The 22,120-nt window shown below is 46.5% G+C and overlaps 1 protein-coding gene across 4 annotated transcripts in view; it reads right to left on the bottom strand.

Annotated features, from left to right (window-relative positions):
• SHQ1 (SHQ1, H/ACA ribonucleoprotein assembly factor) overlaps positions 1 to 22,120 on the bottom strand; it is a 67,718-nt gene that overhangs the window by 40,383 nt on the left and 5,215 nt on the right. Inside the window, exons 2-6 of one of the 4 annotated variants that reach the window (XM_081276247.1) lie at positions 21,825 to 21,889; positions 20,317 to 20,412; positions 19,483 to 19,634; positions 12,911 to 13,023; positions 7,590 to 7,717 (exon numbers count right to left, since the gene is read on the bottom strand). In XM_081276247.1, coding sequence (XP_081132373.1) covers positions 7,590 to 7,717; positions 12,911 to 13,023; positions 19,483 to 19,634; positions 20,317 to 20,412; positions 21,825 to 21,889 — 554 coding nt within the window. Of the gene's footprint in view, positions 1 to 7,589; positions 7,718 to 12,910; positions 13,024 to 19,482; positions 19,635 to 20,316; positions 20,440 to 21,824; positions 21,890 to 22,120 lie in introns of all 4 variants that reach the window. The other 3 variants (XM_081276246.1, XM_081276249.1, XM_081276248.1) reach the window with 3 other exon arrangements.

The following is a 22,120-nucleotide window of genomic DNA, read 5'->3' on the forward strand; positions in this document are numbered from 1 at the left end:
GTCAGCAACTGTGTGAGCCTAGAAGAGGACCCCAAGCTCCAGAGAGGAGCCAGCACCTGTCTGAAGAAGTTCAGAGCCTCCTGAGACCCTGTGCAGAGGACCCAGCAGAGGACCCAGCAGAAGCAGCCTGACTTCTGCACGTGGAAACCATGAGGACATGAATGTGTGTTTTGTTAATTTTTTATACTGCAAGATAAAAATAAAACTGTCACACACCATGGTTATCTCATTAGCACCTTAATGCTAAACTTCGAGCATTTCGTAAGTTTATTGGAAATCTGATTTGCTCTCCTGTGAATTACCCATCTAAATGTGCTCCACCCATTTTTTTTCTGCCAGATGCCTTGTCTTATCAAGTTGAAGGGCTCTTTGTGTATTAGACATAAATCCTAACCACCTCTCCAAATCCACTGTATCTCGATGACTTTGTTTATGGTTCCGTTTGCCATTGAAGTGTTTATTTTTCATGTAGCCAAATAAATCTATCTCTTAAAAAACATTCTAGATTTATAACCTCAGTTAATGTTTTCCCAACCTCTGAATTGCACATGAAGTCTAAGATTTATTATTTTGCTTTCTACATTTATGCTTTAATCCATCTGGGAGCTATTTTTTCACATTTTAAGATTTCAGTTTATTCCAGATGAACAGTTAATTGTGCCAGCAAAATTTGTTTAGTAATCCATTTTTTTCCCAGTATATTGAACCACCAACTTTGTCAAACAGATCTGTTACTTTTCTTGCTAAAAATTACATCAAAGTATTCTTGTTTGTTGTCACTATTGTGAATACAGTATTTCTCCCCATTTTCATAATTAAGTACTTCTTGATAAGAGAAAAAAAGTATCTTATTTAATATATCAGACATTTGGCTAATATTGGTACCCTGTACAAGACAACAAACTTGAAATACTTAGTGCGGATCACAAAATACCTTAAGCTTACGTAAAGGCTAGCAAGCATGAGACTGGTGATCTCTGCCCAATTATCGTACAGCAGCCTCTAAACACCATGTCTTCCTGTGCTTACACAAAACGATGCACAAGACGCTTTCCTTTCCAATCACATATGTTCTCACATTAATGAAATATAAGTATTAGTTCATTATTTTACAAATGAAGCAAAATACCTTGCCTAGAGCAAGATGCACAGAAAGAGTAACAGCTGGAAATGGGAACTAAAGGCTCAGTCCTAGGTATTCTAAGTACAGCCTTGTCTTTCTTCCTCCCAGGGTCAGGGACTGAACCAGGGCCTTGTGCAGGCTAGGCCAGCATTCTACTGCTGAGTCCCATACCAGGCTTGTCTCAGAGCAATTTTAAAAGAAATCTAAGCATATATATATATATCCTTCTAAGTAAAAGAGTTACTACTCTTTCATCTTGCAAAGTTATTTGTGATTTTCCTTCTGTTCCCCTCAATCACTTTCAAATTCTCTAAGTGTTTCACCCCAAGAGGAGCATCCTGCTTCTACTTCCGGGGTTTCATATCAACATGATGTCAAAGTGACTTTCGAGTCTTCTTCTCCAGGTTTAGAGTCGTCCATGAAGTTCAGGTAAAGACAGGCTACATGCCCCGACAGAGACCCCAAGACAGGGGCTGACGAGACAGAAGTCTCTACCACTGTGGCCCATGACTCAGGCTGGCTGGACACCAGCTTCCTATCACATAACCCCCACCCATCCGCCTGACAGCACTACTCTGGCTTTTAGTAATCTCCTGGCCAACTAGAAAGCAGAAAGCAAGAAACGTCATCCGTAAAGCGCACCCAGCACCTCCACTCACTTACCAGCAGGCACACGCCCCATTAGCTGAAGGAGGACAACCCTCATCAGTGAGAGGTCACAGCTGAGCTGTAATCAAGAAGGCCTCCCGCTGAGAGAGGGGAGAAGGACAATGAAAAGACCCCTGGGCTCTTTGCCACCTCTTCAGAGGCCAGAACTTATTATTCTTGATATTCCCAAACCAAGCTCTAGGTGGCCAGCTGGCCACACAGTCCAGCTCAGCTGGACTGCCTTTCTGCCCTTCCCAGCCTGGTCAGGGCAAGGGAACGACCACACACAGAGGACAGGCCCCGGCCGGCTGCACTGTCCCCAAAGGCCCATGTCTGTTCAAGGCTTGGTCTCCATGCAGTGGCCTGCTGGTTGTGCAGTCTTGTAAGGGCTGGGCTTCCTGGGAGTTTTACATCACTGGGGTGCCCTGTACGGAGGGATGGAGCCCAGCTTCTTCCTGTCTGTCTGCAGCAGCACGGCTGTGAGACAGTATTCCAGACATTTTGGCCCTGACATTCTGTCCCATCACTGGCCAAAAGCAACAGGTCCAAACATGGATGGAAATCTCTAAGTGTAAGCCAAAACAAAACCTTTCCTCTTTTAAACCAATTATCTCAGGTATTTTGTTATAGTGATAGAAACCAGCAAACAAAAGCCTTTTCACATATAATTTTCCAAACTCACTTCTGTCTGTCTTAGGAGCCTTAAGTTTAAGATGGGTTCTTTTTATTTAAATGCTTCCAGTGGTTTAGCGCCCTGTTCTTGTGTTGGGGTGTGAGGGGGTGACACTTAAATATTCTTAATTAAAATACTGGAAGCAATACTCCTTTTACTAAAATATACTTACTGCAAGAAACAGGTTTTGAAATATATTTATGTAATTATTTTTCAACCTATTAGCAATCCTATGCTAAAAAAAAAAGGGAAGACAGGTACTTGTATAGCATTGCTTATATAAATAACAATAATTTTAAAAATGTATTTAATTTGCTGGCCAGTAATGTCCTAAATACAAGTTAAAATACTGGTAGGTATCAAGTCAAGCATTCTTTAAAGACCAATGTTCAAAAATTAAATTGGTAAGACAAATAAACCAGCTGTTGACGCATATAAAAACACCTTAACTTAAATAGGAGCACTCAGTTCTCTTTAAGCAATTTGATTTAAGGCAGCTCCCCAAGGGGTGTACACTGACATAGGAAGAAGGTATGCTGACAGACTATCTGAAGACCCAGGTATTTAGCAAAAGACCCAAGACAGCATTCCCTTAAGCACAGTTTTTTAGACTCATTAATTTAGCTAAAAGGATAGTGCCAGGTGTTCAGGGCACTATCACTCACTCGAGAAAAGCCTTTACACCCTCGTTGGCCAGTGAAGACCTCTGCTTTCACAGCTCTGAATCACACAGTGAGTGTGCCCAGAACCACGTGGCGACAGGCTCTTCTGCATGCTCTGCCTTTACACTTATCCCGTCATCCTGCACGTCTTTCAGCTGTCTGGAAAGGCTGACCCAGACGTCACACTACCCACCTGCAGGGACATGCCCATGTTACATGTCACTTTCAACCACTGCACAGCACACGCACAGCTGACCCGACTGCACCCCTGGTTCTCAGGTGTCAGGTGCCCCAGGCTTTCCTGAAAACACCAACTTTTCTGAACATTTTTCAAGTTCCATTTCAGCCTGCTTAGTTCACTGATGATACACAACACACCCACATACTGAAATTCATGCCAAGAGACCAGAGAGGATGAATAACCTAAAGGAACCAGGAAGTCTCTAGAGAAATCAAGAGTCTGGGCTCCCAGAGGCCTTCTTATTACAACTGTAGATCCTAGCACCTGGGGGGAACTCGGGGAGGCTTGCACACGGCCAGATCTAACCACACAGCATCCTGGAAATATCTGCAGTCCCGAGCCAGCAAGGCTTGGATGATCGCCACCACACGTGACATCTGCCAAGCACTTGTATGATTCAGACACACTACATAGTGGCTCCGCGGTACGGTCCACAACATTTCAGTCAGTTGTACTTGTAAAATAGTCGGCAGTGAACAAAGCCGGCTGAAAGCTCAGCAGGTCTGGGAAGCACAGGGCCCAGGGTCACCTCCCAGTGTTCAGAAGATGCCCACCAACATGTGCAGGTCTGCCAAGGCACTCCCACCAACAGGGAAAGGCGCAGTGGAGCCCAGCTTCCTCCCAGACTTTTTAAAATTTTGTTAGTTTCCAGTCCTCCCCTGCTCTCTAAACACTCCCCAGGCACCCTATCTCTGGTCTGGGTCAGCAACTCAGTCACCATGGCCTGGTCCTGCAGAGCATTGTGCCCCCTGGGGGTAGGTCAAGGGAAGGAGAAGCGTCCTGCACTTGGGCCTCCCGCTAGACGGCCAGCCCTCAGTGCTGTGATGTCAGAGCTGGCGCCTAGAGTATTTATGCCAATAGGGTGTCCCTGCCAGGAAGTCCACTGATCGTGAACGTCGCAATGAGCCAGTATGTGCCAAGATGCTTGGGCTGAGAGTGACCACTGAAAGGCACCAGGAGAGATGTGGCAGGGCCATCTTCAAGAATCCAGCATCCGGGGCTGGGGCTCAGGGGTAGAGGCTCACCTCGCACGTGCGAGACCCTGGGTTCCATCCTCAGCACCACAAAAAAATAAATAAGTGAAATAAAGGTATTGTGTCCAACTACAACTAAAAAATAAATATTAACAAAAAGGAACCAGAGCTCCAGGGGCACAGTGCTCACCACAGCCTCTATGGCCTCAGAGAGGCAGCCTGAGGATGGAACTGAGTCCAACCACAGAGTCAGGAAGACCAGGACAAGAGTCACAGCCCAGGCCAGGCCAGCCATCGTGAAACTGCAGATGGTACAAAGGCCCCGCGGGAACTCTGAGCCAAGAACACTAAGTCAAGAACCACAGCCCAGGCCAGGCCAGCCATCGTGAGACTGAAGATGGCACTGAAGTCCCCTGCAGAACTTAGTGTTAGGAAGATGGGGAAAGAACCACAGGTCGGCCAGGCCAGCAGCTAAGGTTCCCACCGAGGTCCACATGGAGTTCAAAGCAGGTGAGTAACTCTCAATGTGAAGAATGGACCAAAGGAGCGCCCTAGCACAACACCACGCCCCACGAGGAAGTGTTCAGGAGGCAGCGCCTACTGCCACGACCCAGGGGAGAGACCAGAGAGGCAGAAGGGACACAGGTGAGTGGGGGCAGAGCAGGCCCACGTGCCTTGGGTAAACAGAGATTTAAAGGTCGCTTCTTGGTCTACTTCTTTCCCCCTCGTTTTATTCTGCTTCAGCACACTTTAATTTATTCCTCCAATTCTGAGTATCCCGAGCACTTGGGTAGGAAGCCAGGCCCAGTGGCACACACTGTCGTCCCAGCTTCCTGGGAGCAGAGGAGGAAGGACTACTTAAACCTAGGATTTCAAGGCCAGCCTGGGCTACCCTGTAAGACACCCTCTCAAAAAAGGAAAAAAAATCAAACATGTGAATAAGAAAAGGGGGAGGAGATATCTCATTAACAAAATACTTCCCCTTAAAGCTTTATAAAGTACACAAAAATGGCAATTTCACAGGTGGGCCATTCGATTCCTGGCTGGCTCTCCTACCACTGATGTACTCTCTGATGATGACTTCTAACGTTCACAATGCACAACACCTCATTCAGTCCTCGTGACAACTCAGAGACAGGTGTAGGATTTCCATAGCAACCAGAAGTCAGCAGACCACACCGCTAGACATCTGAGCTCAAGCCACGTTTAGCTCGCCCGGCACCTCCCTGGACAGACTGGAAGAGATGCCCCCTGCTCAGGAGAGCCCAGGCTCCCCTACCTTAGATCACAGCCCTGGCTGTGCCTGAAGCCCCACCCCCAGTGCAAGTCAGGAGACAAAGGGGGATCAGGAGAGCCCGTGGTTGGGAGGACAGACTCTGGGTTAACCACCGTTAAGTCACACAGAGAGCAGTGATTCAAACGCAACACTGGACTGAGAAGGAGCTCTTCCCCAAGAGTGAGAATGTGAGTCAAGGGTAAGGCCTCCCTAGGTAAAGCCTTCCTTAGATCCAAGGGCAACTAGCTCTCCCTGGTGGACAGAGAGCTCAACTACGTGGCTGCCAGGGTTTCCCACCCCACCTCCCTGAAGTGCTGGGCTACACCTGTCCGCCAGCAGACATCCTGCGCCATTTCAGCCTGCGCTACCTTCTGAGAAGACACACAGGCACAGAGCTAACTGCCCAATCATGTCAGCAACTCTACACCTGAAAATCTGCCGGTGACATGGGGGAACTCTCTGAAAGCTTCTTAAATTATATATAAACCCAGGATTTGTTGAAGACAATAAATGTATCAAGGGTTATTATAAATGAGTTTTTCTCATGCAATAGAACCAATTATCTATTTTGTAAAAGCAACAATTGTTTCATCTACGAGAAATCACCTAAACTCTAACAAAACTTAACTACAAAAATAATAACTATTTTCCCATAAATACTTATTTTGTACCTGTTGCATAACAGGCACTTAACTAGATACTACTGCACTGCTAGGCCAAGAATAAAAAAAGACACCACACAGACCCCGCAGCGACCGCAGGTGGAATGGGAATGCAATGGGAGAGAATTTAAAAATACATAAAATGATTACCAGCAACTACTTTAGGAAGAGGAAGCTGGGGTAGGAAAGGTCTATATTTCATTAAATATTCTTGAGAGAGAGAAAGAGAACCTTTCATTTACCCAATGAAATTTTAGTTTTAATATATAAGTCAAAGCCAAATCAGTATGTTGGCCAAAACAGACTCTTGTTCTTGATCTATCAGAAACGGTTACAACTCGAGCATGCAGACTTAATATGCAACCTTGAACTTAGAGAAGGAACTTCTTATTTTAACTCAGGCAATAACATGCGCTCCTAAGAAAGGACTCTTTGTGGGCCACGTTTGGCTGCGTGTTAAATATGGCACAGCCGTCCCTCTGGCTCAGAAAACCCCAGCTCAGCTTCCATGGGGACATGCTGGCCCACCCGTCCCCTGGAAGTGGTGGGCATGAGCACAGCCATACTGGCCTCCTCATACAACTGGGTGTGAAAAAACAAGGAGGGCATATCAAATTCATTGAACAGAGAGAGACAGAGAACTGGGTCTGTTCCCACCATTACCAACACTTAAATGCCTCCCCACGGGACTGTGTACCTCTCAAGCAGTTTTTTTTAAAACCACAAATGTCCTGAATGTTAATACTCCCGAGTTTACTACAAATTAATAAAAAAAAAAAAAAAAATTTAAAAGGACTCCAATGGTTCTAAAGGAAACTGAACTTCAAAAGCATTTTCCAACACAAAGAAGTGAAATGTAAATTTAGCGGCATTTTCAAGGAGGAGGATCTCTTTTCTAGAATCAACAATACAAGATCATATCTTCACATTGTGAGATAATTAAAACCATGTGCTTAAGAATAGGGAAGGCAGCAAACTGGGTACGCAGAGATTTTTTTTTTATTTTAAAAACTTTTTATTTCGGGCTGGGGATGTGGCTGAAGCGTATCGCGCTCGCCTGGCATGCCTGTGGCCCGGGTTCGATCCTCAGCACCACATACAAACAAAGATGTTTGTCCGCCGATAACTAAAAAATAAATATTAAAAAATTCTCTCTCTCCCTCTCTCACTCTCTCTTTAAAAAAAAAAAAACTTTTTATTTTAAACTGATTTTAGATTTACAGGAATATAGTTGCAAAAATAGAAGACAATTCCAGAATATTTCTCACCCTGCTTTCCACCATGAGATTTTAAAAGTTTTAACAAACGAGTCTCATTGTGAGTTTCTTACCTAACGCAGCATGACTTTCTGGCTGCCGACTCTTCCCCAAACAGGCCATCATTTCTGAATATGGATCATTCCACCAAGGATTATATTTCAAAATCTGTTCGACTGCCTCGTCTTCAAAGAAGTCAGCTCTAAGGAGGAACAGTGAATGGCTCGTTAGGCAGGACTGGCTGGCTTCCATCTCTCCAGTTTTATCTTCATTCATCACATTTCCACTACAAACATGGACTGTTAATCCAGAGTTGTTTCGAGGAAAGATGGAGCCCTTATTTACTCCTTTCACTACCCCCCACGAGACTGTGTGCAAGCCGACATTTGTGACATTTGTGATCTCTTTCAATAGAAGTACTGGACGGTCATCCTGACCTCAAGGCACATCCCTTCAATGTCGTGGGAGAAGTGAATCTGAACACACTCACTGAGACCCAGCACTCGGGCTAGGATTTCACGCACCACAGATTTTGGAAAGGTGTCAATAAAGGAAAAGACCTTTCAAACCACCAGCAAAGGAAAACAGAGCAGGAAATTCAGGACAACTTCACAGAGAGGCGCAGACACACACACACACTTTTTATCATGTGCATGGATACTTTCTACGACAACGCAAGCTATTTTATTGGGTTTGCTAACAGTTCCCTGATTTTAAATTACTGAGAAAGATAAAATAAGTCAGCTTTGTAAAGAACAGAAAACTAATTTTTCTGAACTCCACTTCCTCAGTTTTAACTAGAAAAACCACAGCTATATTTAAAATATACGTCTCAGTCTCGAGGACACTTACTCAGAAAATATGCTATCTTGCATTCAAGGTTGGAAACTGGGATTCTTGGGAAAAGAGTGAGAAAGCATAGCTCATGAAAAATTCTGTCTATGTTTCAGACAATGAGAAATTCAAGGAAATGCTTGCTTTGATAAATCAAATTTGCTAGGTGATATTTTTATGACTTTAGACACTTTTTTCTTTCATCTGAGATACTGAGATCTTTTGAAAATCAAAAAGACCAGGTAAGAAGTGAGTCCATCCTTGGTTCCAGCCATTGCTCTAAGTGCTGGGCACCTTCCCTCCTCCCACCATCACCATGGGTGTGTGGGAGGGGCTGTTAAAACGCCCATTTTACAGGAGGAAAGTGAGGCCTGGAGAACAGTGAGCTGGTAGGAAGTGTGGCCAGGATGTGGGCCCACTTGAGCCTTGCTCCAGAATCCAAGCTCCTACAAACACAAACTTCCTGTTTTTGTTTTTTTAATGAGGAAATAAAAAAATATGGGTGAAGACTGAATAGCTAGTATCTTAAACAGGAATTCCCAAATCCATTTTCACCAGGCGCACAAAGCATATGGCACTAGGGTAAAACAGTGGCTTTACAAACGAATCCTCTTTTCTTATTAGCTATTTCTTTTTCCTTAAAGTGAACAAAAATTCTTTTGACTTGAAGTTCTACTATAGACTCATTCTCAAATCAGAAAGTGAGCTTTTTCTAAGAAATGACTTTCAAAAATGATGAACAAGAGAGTAAATGGCTAAAATGCTTCAAGAACTCGTTCATTCCACAAAACTCTGTGCCACGTTCCAAGCTACATGTGGGGCACCGGGCGCCACTGCCCTGGCCCTGAGGGAGAATGAAGCGATCACAGCAGCACACGCTGCTGCCACTTAACAGCAACGGCCCTAGGGCAAAACGCACCCAGGTGACAGGCAAGGGCCAGGAGGAGCAAGAGCTAACGCAAGACTGAATGGCCACTAGTTTACATTATTAAGAGGGCTGGACAGAATATTCTGGGCCGAAGAATAGTTGTCAAAATCCAGGTAATAATGCCACACGTTGAAGAAAAAAGTGCTGAGAGGAGATGAAAATAATATGCTGTGGTGACAACAACCTTGTAATTCATGCTTAAAAATATAGGGGTTTATCTGTAAGAACTGAAAACTTGAACTCCCACATATGGGAATGACATGTTGAAGGGGCCAACAGGAGGAGCAGGAACAGTAGTGGCCACAGGAATAGCGTGGCAGTGGACATGAGCGAAACCACCCCCAGAACCCTGGGGTGAGGGGCAAGGGGTTAAGGAACTAGAAGAGTCAACAACCCAGTGGACACCCACCATATCACTGAGACGGGGCACAGGCTTGGGACAGGCTGAGTTCCGGTGCCCTTATGTGACATAAAACAGACCTGTCCAACAGCAGCTAGACACGTAAGTTGGGTACTTGAGGAAGGCATGGGAGTTACGAGTATTTGGAGCAAGGAAGAGGACAGACCCACCCAGGAAGAAGGGCACAGTGAGAGACAAGGGCCTTGGACCCTGAAGTACTGGGGATGTATAAGGCAAGGACGAGGGCCTCCAGCTGCCCGCCCCCCCGCCCCCCAGGGCAGTCTACTGGGGAAAGCCATCACCTGGCATGGTGGACGGCTCTCCTACCCCCTGTTTACCTGCCTCTGCCAACTCTCTAACTGGTGACTGTGAATAAGATCCACTACTCCTACTCCAGTAATCCAACGGGGTGGTGCCCTGTCCACTAGGTCCGTGAATTATGAGTTTCCTAAGAAGATTTGAGGCTCGGGTTCGCCTTATCAGCCAGGAGCACCAGGTGCAGGCGGGAGACCTCACTCAGCACAGGATCCGCCCAGCCCTTCGGTGGACAGGGCTGAAGGGCCTGGGGAGCCGGGCAACACGTTGGTCAATCATGGAAGGCGAGAAGAGGGGGTGAGGACAAGGGAGAGGAATGGCACAGCTGTGGGACTGATGGATGTGGGACAAAGGAACAGCCAAGAGGAGTCCTGGCTTGGGAACCTAGGCGGCTGGGCTGGGAAATGGGGCAGGACGAAGGCTTCAGAGGGGACGGGAAGAGTCCCCTGTGGGACGAGCTGAAGCAGAGGAGTCCGTGCCTGGTGTGGTCGTGCTCCAAGCCCTAGGTGGCTTCTTCACAGCCCTCATCACCACGGAAGTGTCCCCTACTGCCCTCACGGCAACAGGCCCCCGTGAGCCAGACCACCATCCTCGCCACCACAGTGGTCCCCTTGTGCCCGCGGCACTGCCTGGCACGTGGCTCACTCAAACAAACGCCTGCCATCCTTAACAAACGCTGAATAACGTGAATTGTAAAGGGTCCCAAATGGTGGATGGTCACTTTGTCCTATTTTTATCTCAGAGATGTTCATGATTTTTATTAAATTCTACTGTTTTCTCCCAAAGAAAGAGGCACGGTCTCATGAATTGGTTAAGGCAAACACTATGTCAACAATTAGACGACAACTTAAGTGTGTCATATGCCCAGCACTGTGCGGCCACAAAACCCACCAGGAGAGAATTCCCAGCACAGAAGCACCCAGAGAGTACAGCATAGGGTTTTAGAAATAATAACCCAAAGTCAATTATTTTTGCCTTTGAAATTTATAAATTCCTTTCTATAATCAGTGGACCTCACTATGTTCTGCTTAGGCTGAAATCAGCTTTCATCATATGCCCCCCAAAACCTGACATCCTGAGACCTCATGACCTCTAAGGACAGGTTAGATGACTAAAAACAGGGACTTTCTGCACAATGCAGCAGGTAGGGGTAAGAGCATGAGAGCGGTGTACCACCTCGGGGTCACAGGACACAAAGGGACAGGTTTTCTAAATTGTATTAACCACTAACAAAAAAAGCACTGAACTAAAATTTTTTAATTGAAAATTCACAAGAACTTTGTGTTTCATGAAATATAAATGATATTTGGGCAAGTCAGCCAGATAATATGAATAATGAGTAAAGGACCCCACAAATCACAACTAGCCAAAGTCCTACTGCTTCAGAAGTCACCAGGAACCTGGACCCTGTGACTCTACTCTTCCTCCCCAGCCCAGGACTACACGGAGGGGAGGCCCCTCCTGTAAGAAGTCCTTGGTGAGCAAGGGAGAGGACCCTTCCCACATGTTACTGAAGAAGGTGAGCTTCCAGACAAGAAACAGAGGTGCAGAACAAGGGCTGCTTCTGGCACCACCCCGCCAACTCTCGGTCTCAATCTCCCAGTTCTCTCAGGCCACACTCTCGTTCTTCCAGCTTCAGAATAGACAGGCAGTTCTAATTAAGCCCCCCCCCCCCGCCAGCTGAAATTTCAGTCTTGTAAAGCTCATTCTGTTTTCATGCTAGCCGGAGAAATCTGCTCACAATGAAATTGCCACCTTGAATATCCAGCATGATTTTAAATGGGTTTCCTCAGATGACTCTTCAGTGGACCTTTAAAACCAGAACTGGAGAGACAAAGGTAATTAGAAATGGCAACCTAAGTGGAGCTCAACCTCTCAGACGCCCTCCAAAACGCAACACAGCCCGCTCTCCCTCGGCTGCCTTAGGGTGGTGAGGAGGTCCACCCACCATCGTCACACATCACAAACAGATCTCTGCCAGTCCAATCAGCATCCTCGTGTCACAGGAGACAGCACGTTAATCACAGAGCAACCGCAGTTCAACCAGAATAGTGTACACAGAAAGGAAATACCAGTGACCAGGGCAGAGACTCTCTCCAAGTCCTGGCCAGGCCACTTGGCAGCAGCATGACCTTGGTCAAGTCTCTGGACTTCCTTTCCTCGTCTGCTGTGAAAACTAAATTAAATAATCCCACGAGAGCACTTGATAAGTGAAAGCCCAGTATGGACATGCGGGGCCGTGATGATTAAGTCGCAGTGTAGCTGTTGGAGCCGTCGGCCTCGGGGAAGGTGAGGGAGGCCCAAGTCGACTCACAGGCCCATCCTCCATAAAGGGGCCACGAGGATCGCACAGGGCTGCTGTCATCACAACCTCTCCAGTGATGGCGAGTCACGTAAGCATGCTGTGTAAATGGAGCCTGAGAGGATGGCGCTCTGGCCAGACACCACTAAGGCAGGGGAGAAGCGCGGCCACCTCGTGCTCCACCACAGGGACACACGCTCGTTACCTGAACAGACTGCTCATTACAGGGAAGACCCTGAGCCAGCGAGAAATGCAGGACCTAAGGTTCAGCCTCGTCAGGAAACGGAGACATTCCTTCATCACCCTATACCACCGAACGCAGCAAACGTCTACTTAAAAGGAGGGTAAGATTCTCATGGATTCACTCTTTTCTTACTCGTAGTGAGAAAAACCTCAAAAAAGGATGTTAGGGAGTCCTCTCTTGCTAGGGTGAGCGACAAGACATGAGAGCTTACAAAGATCACCACCTTGGGGGCAGCTGCAGCTAACCCCAAGGTCAATTAAGTTTTCAGCCACCACTAATTTCCAGCATCCAAAATGTGTCCAATCTGTAGAGTCAGACACTCCTAAATGGATGTCAATAAACTCTTTAGTCCTCAGAAAGCTCAGTACTCACAGATAATGATCAGGGTCGAATTTAGCCAGCTCAGCAGCCAGGCGCTTCTGCCTTCGCACATCCGCAGGGGTAGAATCTGGATCCTTAACGTCAATGACGTCACTTAGCTCATCCTAAAGCATGCAGAAAAAGAAAGATAATTTGCTATCTCCTATTTTTAGCATTTAAAAACTCAACTTTTTCAAGGAAAAGAAATTGCAAAACACAGAAAGATTCTTAATGGATCAGTAAACTATGATGGTGCCCATGACCCAGAGATTCAGATCAGGCAAATGACTGTGAAGTGTGCAGCACTCCCTAGGCCCTGCTGGAGGTGATCCATCTAATCCTTACAGCAAGCAAACCGGTCAACATTACTACAGCTCCAACAGCTTGACAGGAAGCCACAGTGGAATACAACCCCTGAAGCAAACAGGACACTTGGTTCTCCATCATCTCCCAAATGATGGAGATGCCCCTCAGGTCTGAAGGCTGAGTACAGACAGCCACCTGCTGCTTCCTAAGTCTAGCTCGGTGGGTCTCACAGAAGAGTCCTCACAGGAGGCCGCACACACAAAACGACACGTGCTACTCCGGAGGTGGACTTGACTAGTTTGTTTTGTTTTGTTTTTCAGTACTGGGGACTGAACCCAGGGTCATTTTACCACTGAGTTACATCCCCAGCCCTCTTCTGTTTTGAGACAAGATGTCACTATGAGTTGCCAGGGCTGGCCTGGAACCTGTGATCCGAGTAACTGGGATGAAAGGAACGCACCACCATGCCCAAGTGATCAAAGAACTTTTGTGGGCTACTTTGACGTATATGACTTTCCACTGAAAAATCTAAGAATCTAAGAATCAACTCTACCATAACCGTCATTACAGAAATGAGTACATGTTAATACATGGCATGTTTTCCAAGAGGAATCCTACTGAAAATATGTATATTAGAAAACTGCCTAGCATACCATATTGTCTTTATTCTTTTGGTCACAACTGTGAAGCAAAGAAACCTATACAATGTAAAATATCCCATGACTGTGCTTCTCCTTTCTTCAACCGCCCCATCTCCACCACCACGCTGAGAAGTAGAGAAGGTGAAAGAAGCCTAAAGGACATTACTTGAAAAGAAACCAAAGGAAACACCTAGCTGGTCAAATAATAGCAATAATATCTAATCTTAACACATTCTAATACAATCAAAGGGACCAGAGACATTTTTGGAAGTCACTGGAACATCTAGAATACCTTAATATTTCCGAGTACAAACATTTTGGGCAAAACCAGATTTCTGACCGATCCCAAATTTATAAAAAATTTGCATTCCAAAAGTTTCCTTGCAATTTTCTTTTTGGAAACCTAACATGTCTTTTAGTTTAATATTTTACTAGTTGTTGATACTTTTATTTATTTATGTGTTTATATGTGGTGCTGAGACTCGAACCCAGTACCTCACCCAGGCTAGGCAAGTGCTCTACCACTGAGCCCCAGCCCCAGCCCTTAACATATATTTTTCTATTGAAATACTAGTAAACGGGCTGGGGATGTGGCTCAAGCGGTAGTGCGCTCGCCTGGCATGCGCGCAGCCTGGGTTTGATCCTCAGCGCCACATACCAACAAAGATGTTGTGTCTGCCGAGAACTAAAAAATAAATATTAAAAATTCTCTCTCTCTCTCTCTCTTAAAAAAAAAAAAGAAAAAAGAAAGAAATACTAGTAAACAGTAGCTAGATTCTCAGGGCAAGCCACAAGTTTGTGCCCTGTGCAATAACCCTTACATAGAGGACCCCGACAGGGACAGCCCAACGAGCATGTAGCAGTGTCTGCCTGGGAAGTACGTGCAGAGAGAGAATCCACCAGAAAAATCTCCCAGGGTAGCGCAATCTGGGTCCTTCCTGTCTCCCTGTACTTCCTCACTACCTGAAACCAGCATGTGTAGTCAGACTGGGTGGGGTGCTGGCGAAGGCTGGGGAGAGGAGGTGTTAGAGTGCATCTGGGCTCACTGGCTGGAGAACACTAGAGCCACTTCCCACCCCTGGATGCCAAGTCCCTCCCCGTCACCCAAGGGCCACCCCTTTTCCTCCCTTCTTCCAGCCCCAAGGAGTGCCCTGGTCCCAACCCTCACTCCACTCTCCCCAGATACTTCTGAAGACAGTCTGATGAAGGGGAAGGGCAGCCCTGGAGTGAGGCCTGTCCAGCTCTGCAGCCCAGCTCCAGTTGTGCCACCCACTGTGAACCCCAGCCTGCTGTGTGAGATGAGTCTCGAGGCACCTCCGTCATGGGACTGGGATTGGGTTCCCTTGCTGCCTCTGCTGTGGCGATTACCACCAATTCACTCTCCTACAGTTCTCGGTCAGAACTCAAAATGAGTCTCATTGGGCTGAAGTCACTGGCTGGGCTGCATGCCGCTCTGCAGGGTCACAGGAGAATCATTTCTTCGCCTTCTCCATCTGAGAGGTGTCCTCATTCCTTGGTCTGCAGCCCACATCCTGAGACCCTCCCTCTGAGGCTTCTGTCATCACGAGGCCCTCTCTCTTTGACTGACCCTGGTGTCTTTAAGGACCCTGTGCTCAGACTGGGCCCACCTAGATAACGCAGGGCGCTCTCGCCATCTCAAGATCCTTCACGTGATCATGGCGGTACACACTGCTGCGCTGCGGAGGACCCCCGCAGGCACCCACAGGCACACCGCACGCCAACGGCAGCTCGACAGTTTGCCGTCAGCCAGGCTCCCGCGCCCCAGCCAACCAGAGCCCACTGCTGCAGCACACCAACCCCACCCCAGGCTCTGCACTGACCGTGCCCGCTCACCCTCCAGAGCGCACCACACAGCACGGTCCTCAAGGGGCCTTCTCTGTACTGAAGTAGTGGCCCCGTCTCTCACCAGCACAACCTGTCATGACCTCACTTATTTGCTGTCTACCTGCTTACTGTGCCACCCACTAGAATGTTCCACAGGGCAGGGCCTGCTCTATCTTCTGCACTGCGCCCCAGGAACTGTGCCTGGTTTGGTATAAAACCATGAATGAGCAGAGGGCACGGGGCTGCTGTGGGCGGGTGCCGTGCTGGGTGCTGGCCTGGAGACCCAGCACTACACACACAGATAAGCTTCCTGCTCTCTTGGGGGTGAGGACTGACCCATAAGCAGGCGGCTCTTTTCCTTCTCCCTCCTCTCACAGGCTCCTGTCTCAGGGCCTTCAAATGCAGTCACAGGACACGCACATGGTCAGCGTGGAGTTCACGGCAGTACGGGTCCTGCCCAGACCTGCTCTGCACACAGACATGGTGGGAAACTCAAATCAGACCCTAAGGAAAAACTGAAATAAACTAAAAAGCAAAAGCCAAGTTGGCTTGGAATATAAAAATGTAAGACACACTCAACAGAAGGAAACGAGGGTAAGCATTCCCCTCCTCTGCCCTGGTCCCCAGCCGTCTGAGCATTTAAGACAAGCACTGCCAAGGAAAGCTCAGAGAGGGTTTCAGTCGGGGAAGGCAGAGCAGCCCAGAGCAAGAACGAAGCCCTGCGCACACATCTGGCCACTCCGTCCCCTGGAGACAAAGGCCAGGTCCCCAGTGCAGCCAAGGGCAGCAAAGAGCCAGCAAGCTCAGTGTTCCACAGCTGCTGGCAGCAGGGCCCCCAGGGCTGCTGGGTTGGTGCCCAGACTCTCTGGGACTGTGGTTGCTGGCAGCCTCCAGTGCCAGAAGCTTGTTGTACAACCCTGACTCTGAGTAGCCAGGGACATTTTCCAAAGGCGCCCTGGTGGCTGGCAGTAATTTCAGAACGGAAAGAAAGAAGGGTGTGTGTGTGTGTGTAAGGATGTGGGGGGGAAGAAGAGATTATGTTTCAGCAAAAACTTTTTCTTCTCATTTATCAGTGTAAAACACAGACATTCACGAGCTACTTAACAGGCTGGCAGGAAAAAACAGGAGAGACTACACCACTTGTAAAGGGTTAAGTTACTCCATGAAGACAAGATGCTTAGGTGTTGGAATTACAGAAGATTTAATTTCTTCTTGTATTATATCTTTATAATGAATCTATATCACTTTTATCATCATAGAAAAAAAAATAGTCATTTTTAATTTTAGAAGGGGGAAAAAAGAAGCTGTCAGAATACAGGTAAAACCTGAGCAATGAACAAATGACAGATACCTTCTCATCCAAAGGCAGAACTGGAGAGGCTGAACTTGTGAGGAAACACTGTATTTTAGAAGACAGTGAAGTTTTAAGAATTCTTTTAACTTAGAAGAGAAGTTCTAAGATCTCTTCCTTGTGCAATAGTTGTTTTCAGCATTTCCCACCTGCTTTACTGGTAGAAAGGGCCACACTGATCATCTACGTAGTCTCTCAGTTTTCAACTGTCACACACAGGCAGCTGTGAAGACAGAAAATCTCCAGTACTGCCACTCACGTAGGGCTCTGTGCCAACAGCCCGTGGGACACCAGCCCCCTGCAGAGACCAGCCTTCATGCACAGCCTTGGTCTGTGTTTCCTAGCTGTCAACAACACCATATTCCTCAAATTTAATAAGAAAATAAGAGTCTCTGTAAAGACTAACATCCCCTGGTTGGTCCCAGGGTAAAATGCGCACCCATCACAGGAAGGAGCCGTGACCCAGCAGCAATGTGGGCCGGTGCAGAGTGCCCGGGGCCGTGCCCTCCAGGTCCTCTGAAGCGGGTGGGATGCAGGCTGCAGCCCCCATCAGAGTGGAGAAGGTGATATGGTGCAGACACCACACTTTATTTAACTTCCTCCAAGAAGTCAGATGCACCCCCTGGCATCCAAATAGATCACTCTAATTTCTACAGTAAAGATTCAGAATATGCACACTACTTGCATATTTAAAAGACAACTATTAATTGTGTTATAAATATGTAACAATGAATCCCACTATTATGTATATTTGTAACTCACCAATAAAAATATGAAAATATATTTAAAAACCTATATTACTTCAGATAAGGTGTTGCCACCAAATTAAATATTTTTTAAATGTTTTGGTTTTCAGGACTTTTGGGGGTCCCAGTATTGCACACGTGGGGTGAAACCCTGTGCCACCAGCGGTACAGCAGGTTCACAGCTGAGCTCCTAGGACAAACGCTCATGCTCCCTCCAACTCTGAGGAAATACACAAATTGTTTATAAAAGCAATGTTCTTTCAGTTAAAACTTGAAGAAGAGTTTGATGATTTTAGACAACAGAGCTAAACGATTGGGAACTATAAACGTTAAATTCAATGGTTCATTTCTGAGGGGGAAACATAATAAGAGCAGTTAGGAAAACTTCAATGACACTGAGAATGTTTCCTTTTCAAGCAGGTGATAGACTCTTAACACCTGAGTGAAGGCATCAGGGTATCAAGAACATTTCACAATTACTTGTGTTTAAAATCATTCTAATAACCGTAGAGAACATTTTCAATAGACACCAGCACTCTCGCAGGGCCTGAGCTAGGGCATGCCTGTCGCAGGGCCTGAGCTGGGGCATGCCTGTGTCCTTCAGAACCCGTCAGAAAGCCCCCAGGGCTCCTCCCTTCACAGCAGCAACAATCCCAGCGCCAAGGTCCCTGGCTGGGGAGATACTTTTAACAGGGATGTACAATATGTACTTAGACTGTGTGACATTTACTACCCTTTATGACTTTGGACTGGACAGCCCCTAGACTGACCACCAGCTAGCTCTTGAGCAAATAGGTGAGGTCCCTCACTGCCGTTCCTGCAGCTGACAAAGTGGCTCAGGTCTGACTATCTTCGAGCCCAGCAGGGAACATGAGCAGGCTGAGGAGTATGCAATTCACGATGCACCAGAAAAACACCCAGGCTTTTAGGAGATGTCTCACCAGCATGACTCCTATACAAATCCCAGTTCTGTTTCCTTTAGGAGTCTTGAGAGTACTTTGTGTCCTAAAGACAGGAACTGTCAGAGCTTTCTACACTTTTCAGAGATTTCAAATGCAGCATCTCCTTAAATTTTCTAAACAGCACACAGACCCCCCATTTTACAAGAGAAGACAAAACATTTGTGGTCAAGTAGTTGGCACAGCATCCCAAATTTAAACAGAGGCACATGTGGAAGCACAAGCTAAGTCCTTCACCTTTCCTTGGTAAACCCAAATACAGCTTAGTACAGACTGAGCAACAGTAGCTAGAATCCCCAAATCCAACATCTCCTGAGCAGCACTCAAAGGAGAGTCTCCACGTGAGCTCCACACGGAGGAAACGAAGAGCACCTATCCTACACCAGGACGGAGCCACCGATCCAAACACTAGGAAAGCATCTCGTGTGCACAGAAGAACATTTCACATCAGAAGTATGTCTCCATTTTCCAGAAGTACTAATCAAAGCTTTCCAGGAGGCATTTGGAAAGTTCCTCTCTGAATTAAGGGGCAGACAGCACAAGGATGTCTGCAACAGCAGTGAGGCGGGCAGACAGCCAACAGGGGGGAAACACCTGGGGGACAGTTATGGGCAAGAAGTTGTGCCAGGGGCTCTCAACACACCGTCTTGATCCAAACTGCCCAGCACAAGCAGAACTGAAATAGAATGCCCACAGAGGAACCCTGCGTCCCCACTCTGCCACAGAGGCCACGTACCTGCAACCGCCTAACCACTCCTGCCCGGGAGTTCCCGAACCCGTAGCTGCACTGCGGACTCAGTGGGCTTTCTGGTACCTCTTCATAGGGGGTCTGCTCAATTTCCCAATCAAACTCTCCATCGTCGTCTTCTATTACTTCTTCAGAAGCACCTGTGTGTATTAAAAGGTAATAATTTTTAAAGTATTGGATTTCCTAGGTAAAACTAGAGGAAGAAAAAGTGTAAAAAAACCTGCCTGCAGATATGCACTGAAAGACGTGCACAAGGACAGCCACAGCTCCATTATTCACAACAGCCAAGCAACTGGGGCCAGCCCAAGTGCTCATCAGCGGCAGGACAAATAAAGAAACGTGGACACCACAGAGCAATGAGAGCAGAGGGCCACGGCTGCAGGAGGGACGAGGCTGACAGAGTACGTTGAGTGAAAGAGCACACAGCCCGTAAGAACGACACATGCCACTCAAGCACAGGCTAAACGAGGGCAGTGGGGCCTTGGAGAGGAGCCAGGGCAGCCACACAGGTGGGGGTCAGTTCTAGACCCTGCTGGTGTCTACACTGGGGAACTCCTTCCACCGTACACCTCTGATCTTAGCACAAAACGCTAATATCCTGACTGAGACAAGACAATGTTTTAGTTGGTCCAAAAATGTGGAGCATCTGCTGGTCCAGTGAGTTCTTTACATCTCTTAATCAGAACACCAAAATGAGCTTATGTTGTCACCTAAGATATTCTCTCCCATTTGCTACTCACTAAATCGTTTCTCCCCCAGAAACACACAGCAATCTAAATATTTGTAATTATCTCCATTTCTCCCCAACTGCAAAGCACTTACCTATTTCTTCCACAAGTGGTCTGGCTGTCCTGGGTTTTCTGGGTGCCAGAAGAGCAGTCAACATGTTCAGCCCCTCAAAATGCTCGCCAGGAGTTTCTTTGGGTAATCGAATGGTAAAAATTCCTTAAATATAAATTTGTTTTATGCTTAGACAAATTAAAACTTTCAAAGGTTTCGCAAATATACCTATGAAATATATATCTTGGTAAAACAATTTTACCTCACTAGGCTCCAAAATATGTCCTTGATACCGATTTAGCGAACACAACTCAAAACAGCAAGAGGCTCAGACAGGGCTTTTCAGGAGCTGTTACTTCTCCAGGTCAAACTGCTCAAGGGCCTGAGTGCTTTAATCCCACCCAGTTTCACCTCAACCTACTGAGACTATTAAAGTTCCAAATCAAAACTTCTGAACATCAATGGCCTGAGGAGGTAACAGCTTAGAATTAACTAAGAGTTACTTATAAAATATATAAATGTAAAATATATTTCTGGGCTGGGGGAAAATCAGGTATCTAATCCAAGGAGAACAGCAGTTTAAAAAATACAAAATATTCTAAATAAAGTAACTGTGGCTCACAGGAGTGTCTCTGATATCTCAGGACTCCACCCCTGAAGTCTTCTGCCAGCACATTCCAGTGTATGCACACCCCCTTCCTGACTGGTCCATCAACCTCGTCCAGCCCCTACAATCCTGTAGTCACTACTCTGCATTTCAAACATCTCAGCTCTTTCAATGCATCAACTACATCCCAACATATCAGATACAACTCAACCCAAACATTTCCGCGTGTCTGACCTTATTAAACGCCCGTGAACTTTCACAATTTAGTGACTTCATTTCTACATGCAACCGATCTGTAACTAAAGGTAGACTTCCTTCTAGGACAGCAGGGTCACTGTTCTCATGCTGCACTGTGAGAACTCTGCTTTAACAACTTCCTGCCTCTCCTCTCTCTACCCTGGTGCATAATTATACGGCGTACACAAGACACTCTTACTACAGATCCAGTGGCTTTTAGAAAAGGAAAATAAATGGTTCCACGGTTAGCTAAAATGAGCTACTTATCAATCATGAGAAGAAATTCAATCAGGCTTTAAATGCCACCCATGGATAGTTTCTCATCTACCCGTTATTAAAATTCAACTTTGAAAATTGTACAAGAAAGATTCCATTCAAAAGCTTATGAATCATCCACACCTTTTATAATCAATCATCTCATTTTACTTTTAAACACCTACTTAATGTAGAAGAAGTACTTCTAGAAAATGGGGTCAGAGTATTTAACTCATCTTTGCTTTGAAGAAATACTGTGAAATACTTTAAAGGACTGAGAAAATTCTAACTGTCAAAAAATCACGAATAAAGGCAGCAGGCGGTACAGAGTGTCAGGAGCCCACTGCGACTGCGAGACACCTAGGTCCCCGGGTGTACTCTGGAAAGACTACCTACAGACAAGCTAACAGGAAGAACCAAGGGAAGGAACTCGCGCATTCCAGAGGGGTACCTTTATCTGCGTCGTAGGATCCCTGCTCACTTCCATTCTCCACAACTCTTCCAGGAAGGGTTAGTCTGCAGAGGAACACGGGGGTCATGAAGTCCTTTAGTACAACACAACCCAGAGATCACCAGTCCACCAAAACCCATCAACCAAAGCAACTCAAGAGGCTGAGGCAGGGGGATCTCAAGTGAGAGGCCACCTTTGGCAACTTAGTGAGTCTCCCAGCAACTTAGGGAGACCCTGTCTCAAAATTAAAAGGAGTGGGGACATAGCTCAGTGGTAAAATGTCCCTGGGTTCAATC

The sequence above is a fragment of the Spermophilus citellus genome, assembly GCF_964194105.1.
Source record: "Spermophilus citellus genome assembly, chromosome: 19".
NCBI classification, from domain to species: Eukaryota; Metazoa; Chordata; class Mammalia; order Rodentia; family Sciuridae; genus Spermophilus; species Spermophilus citellus.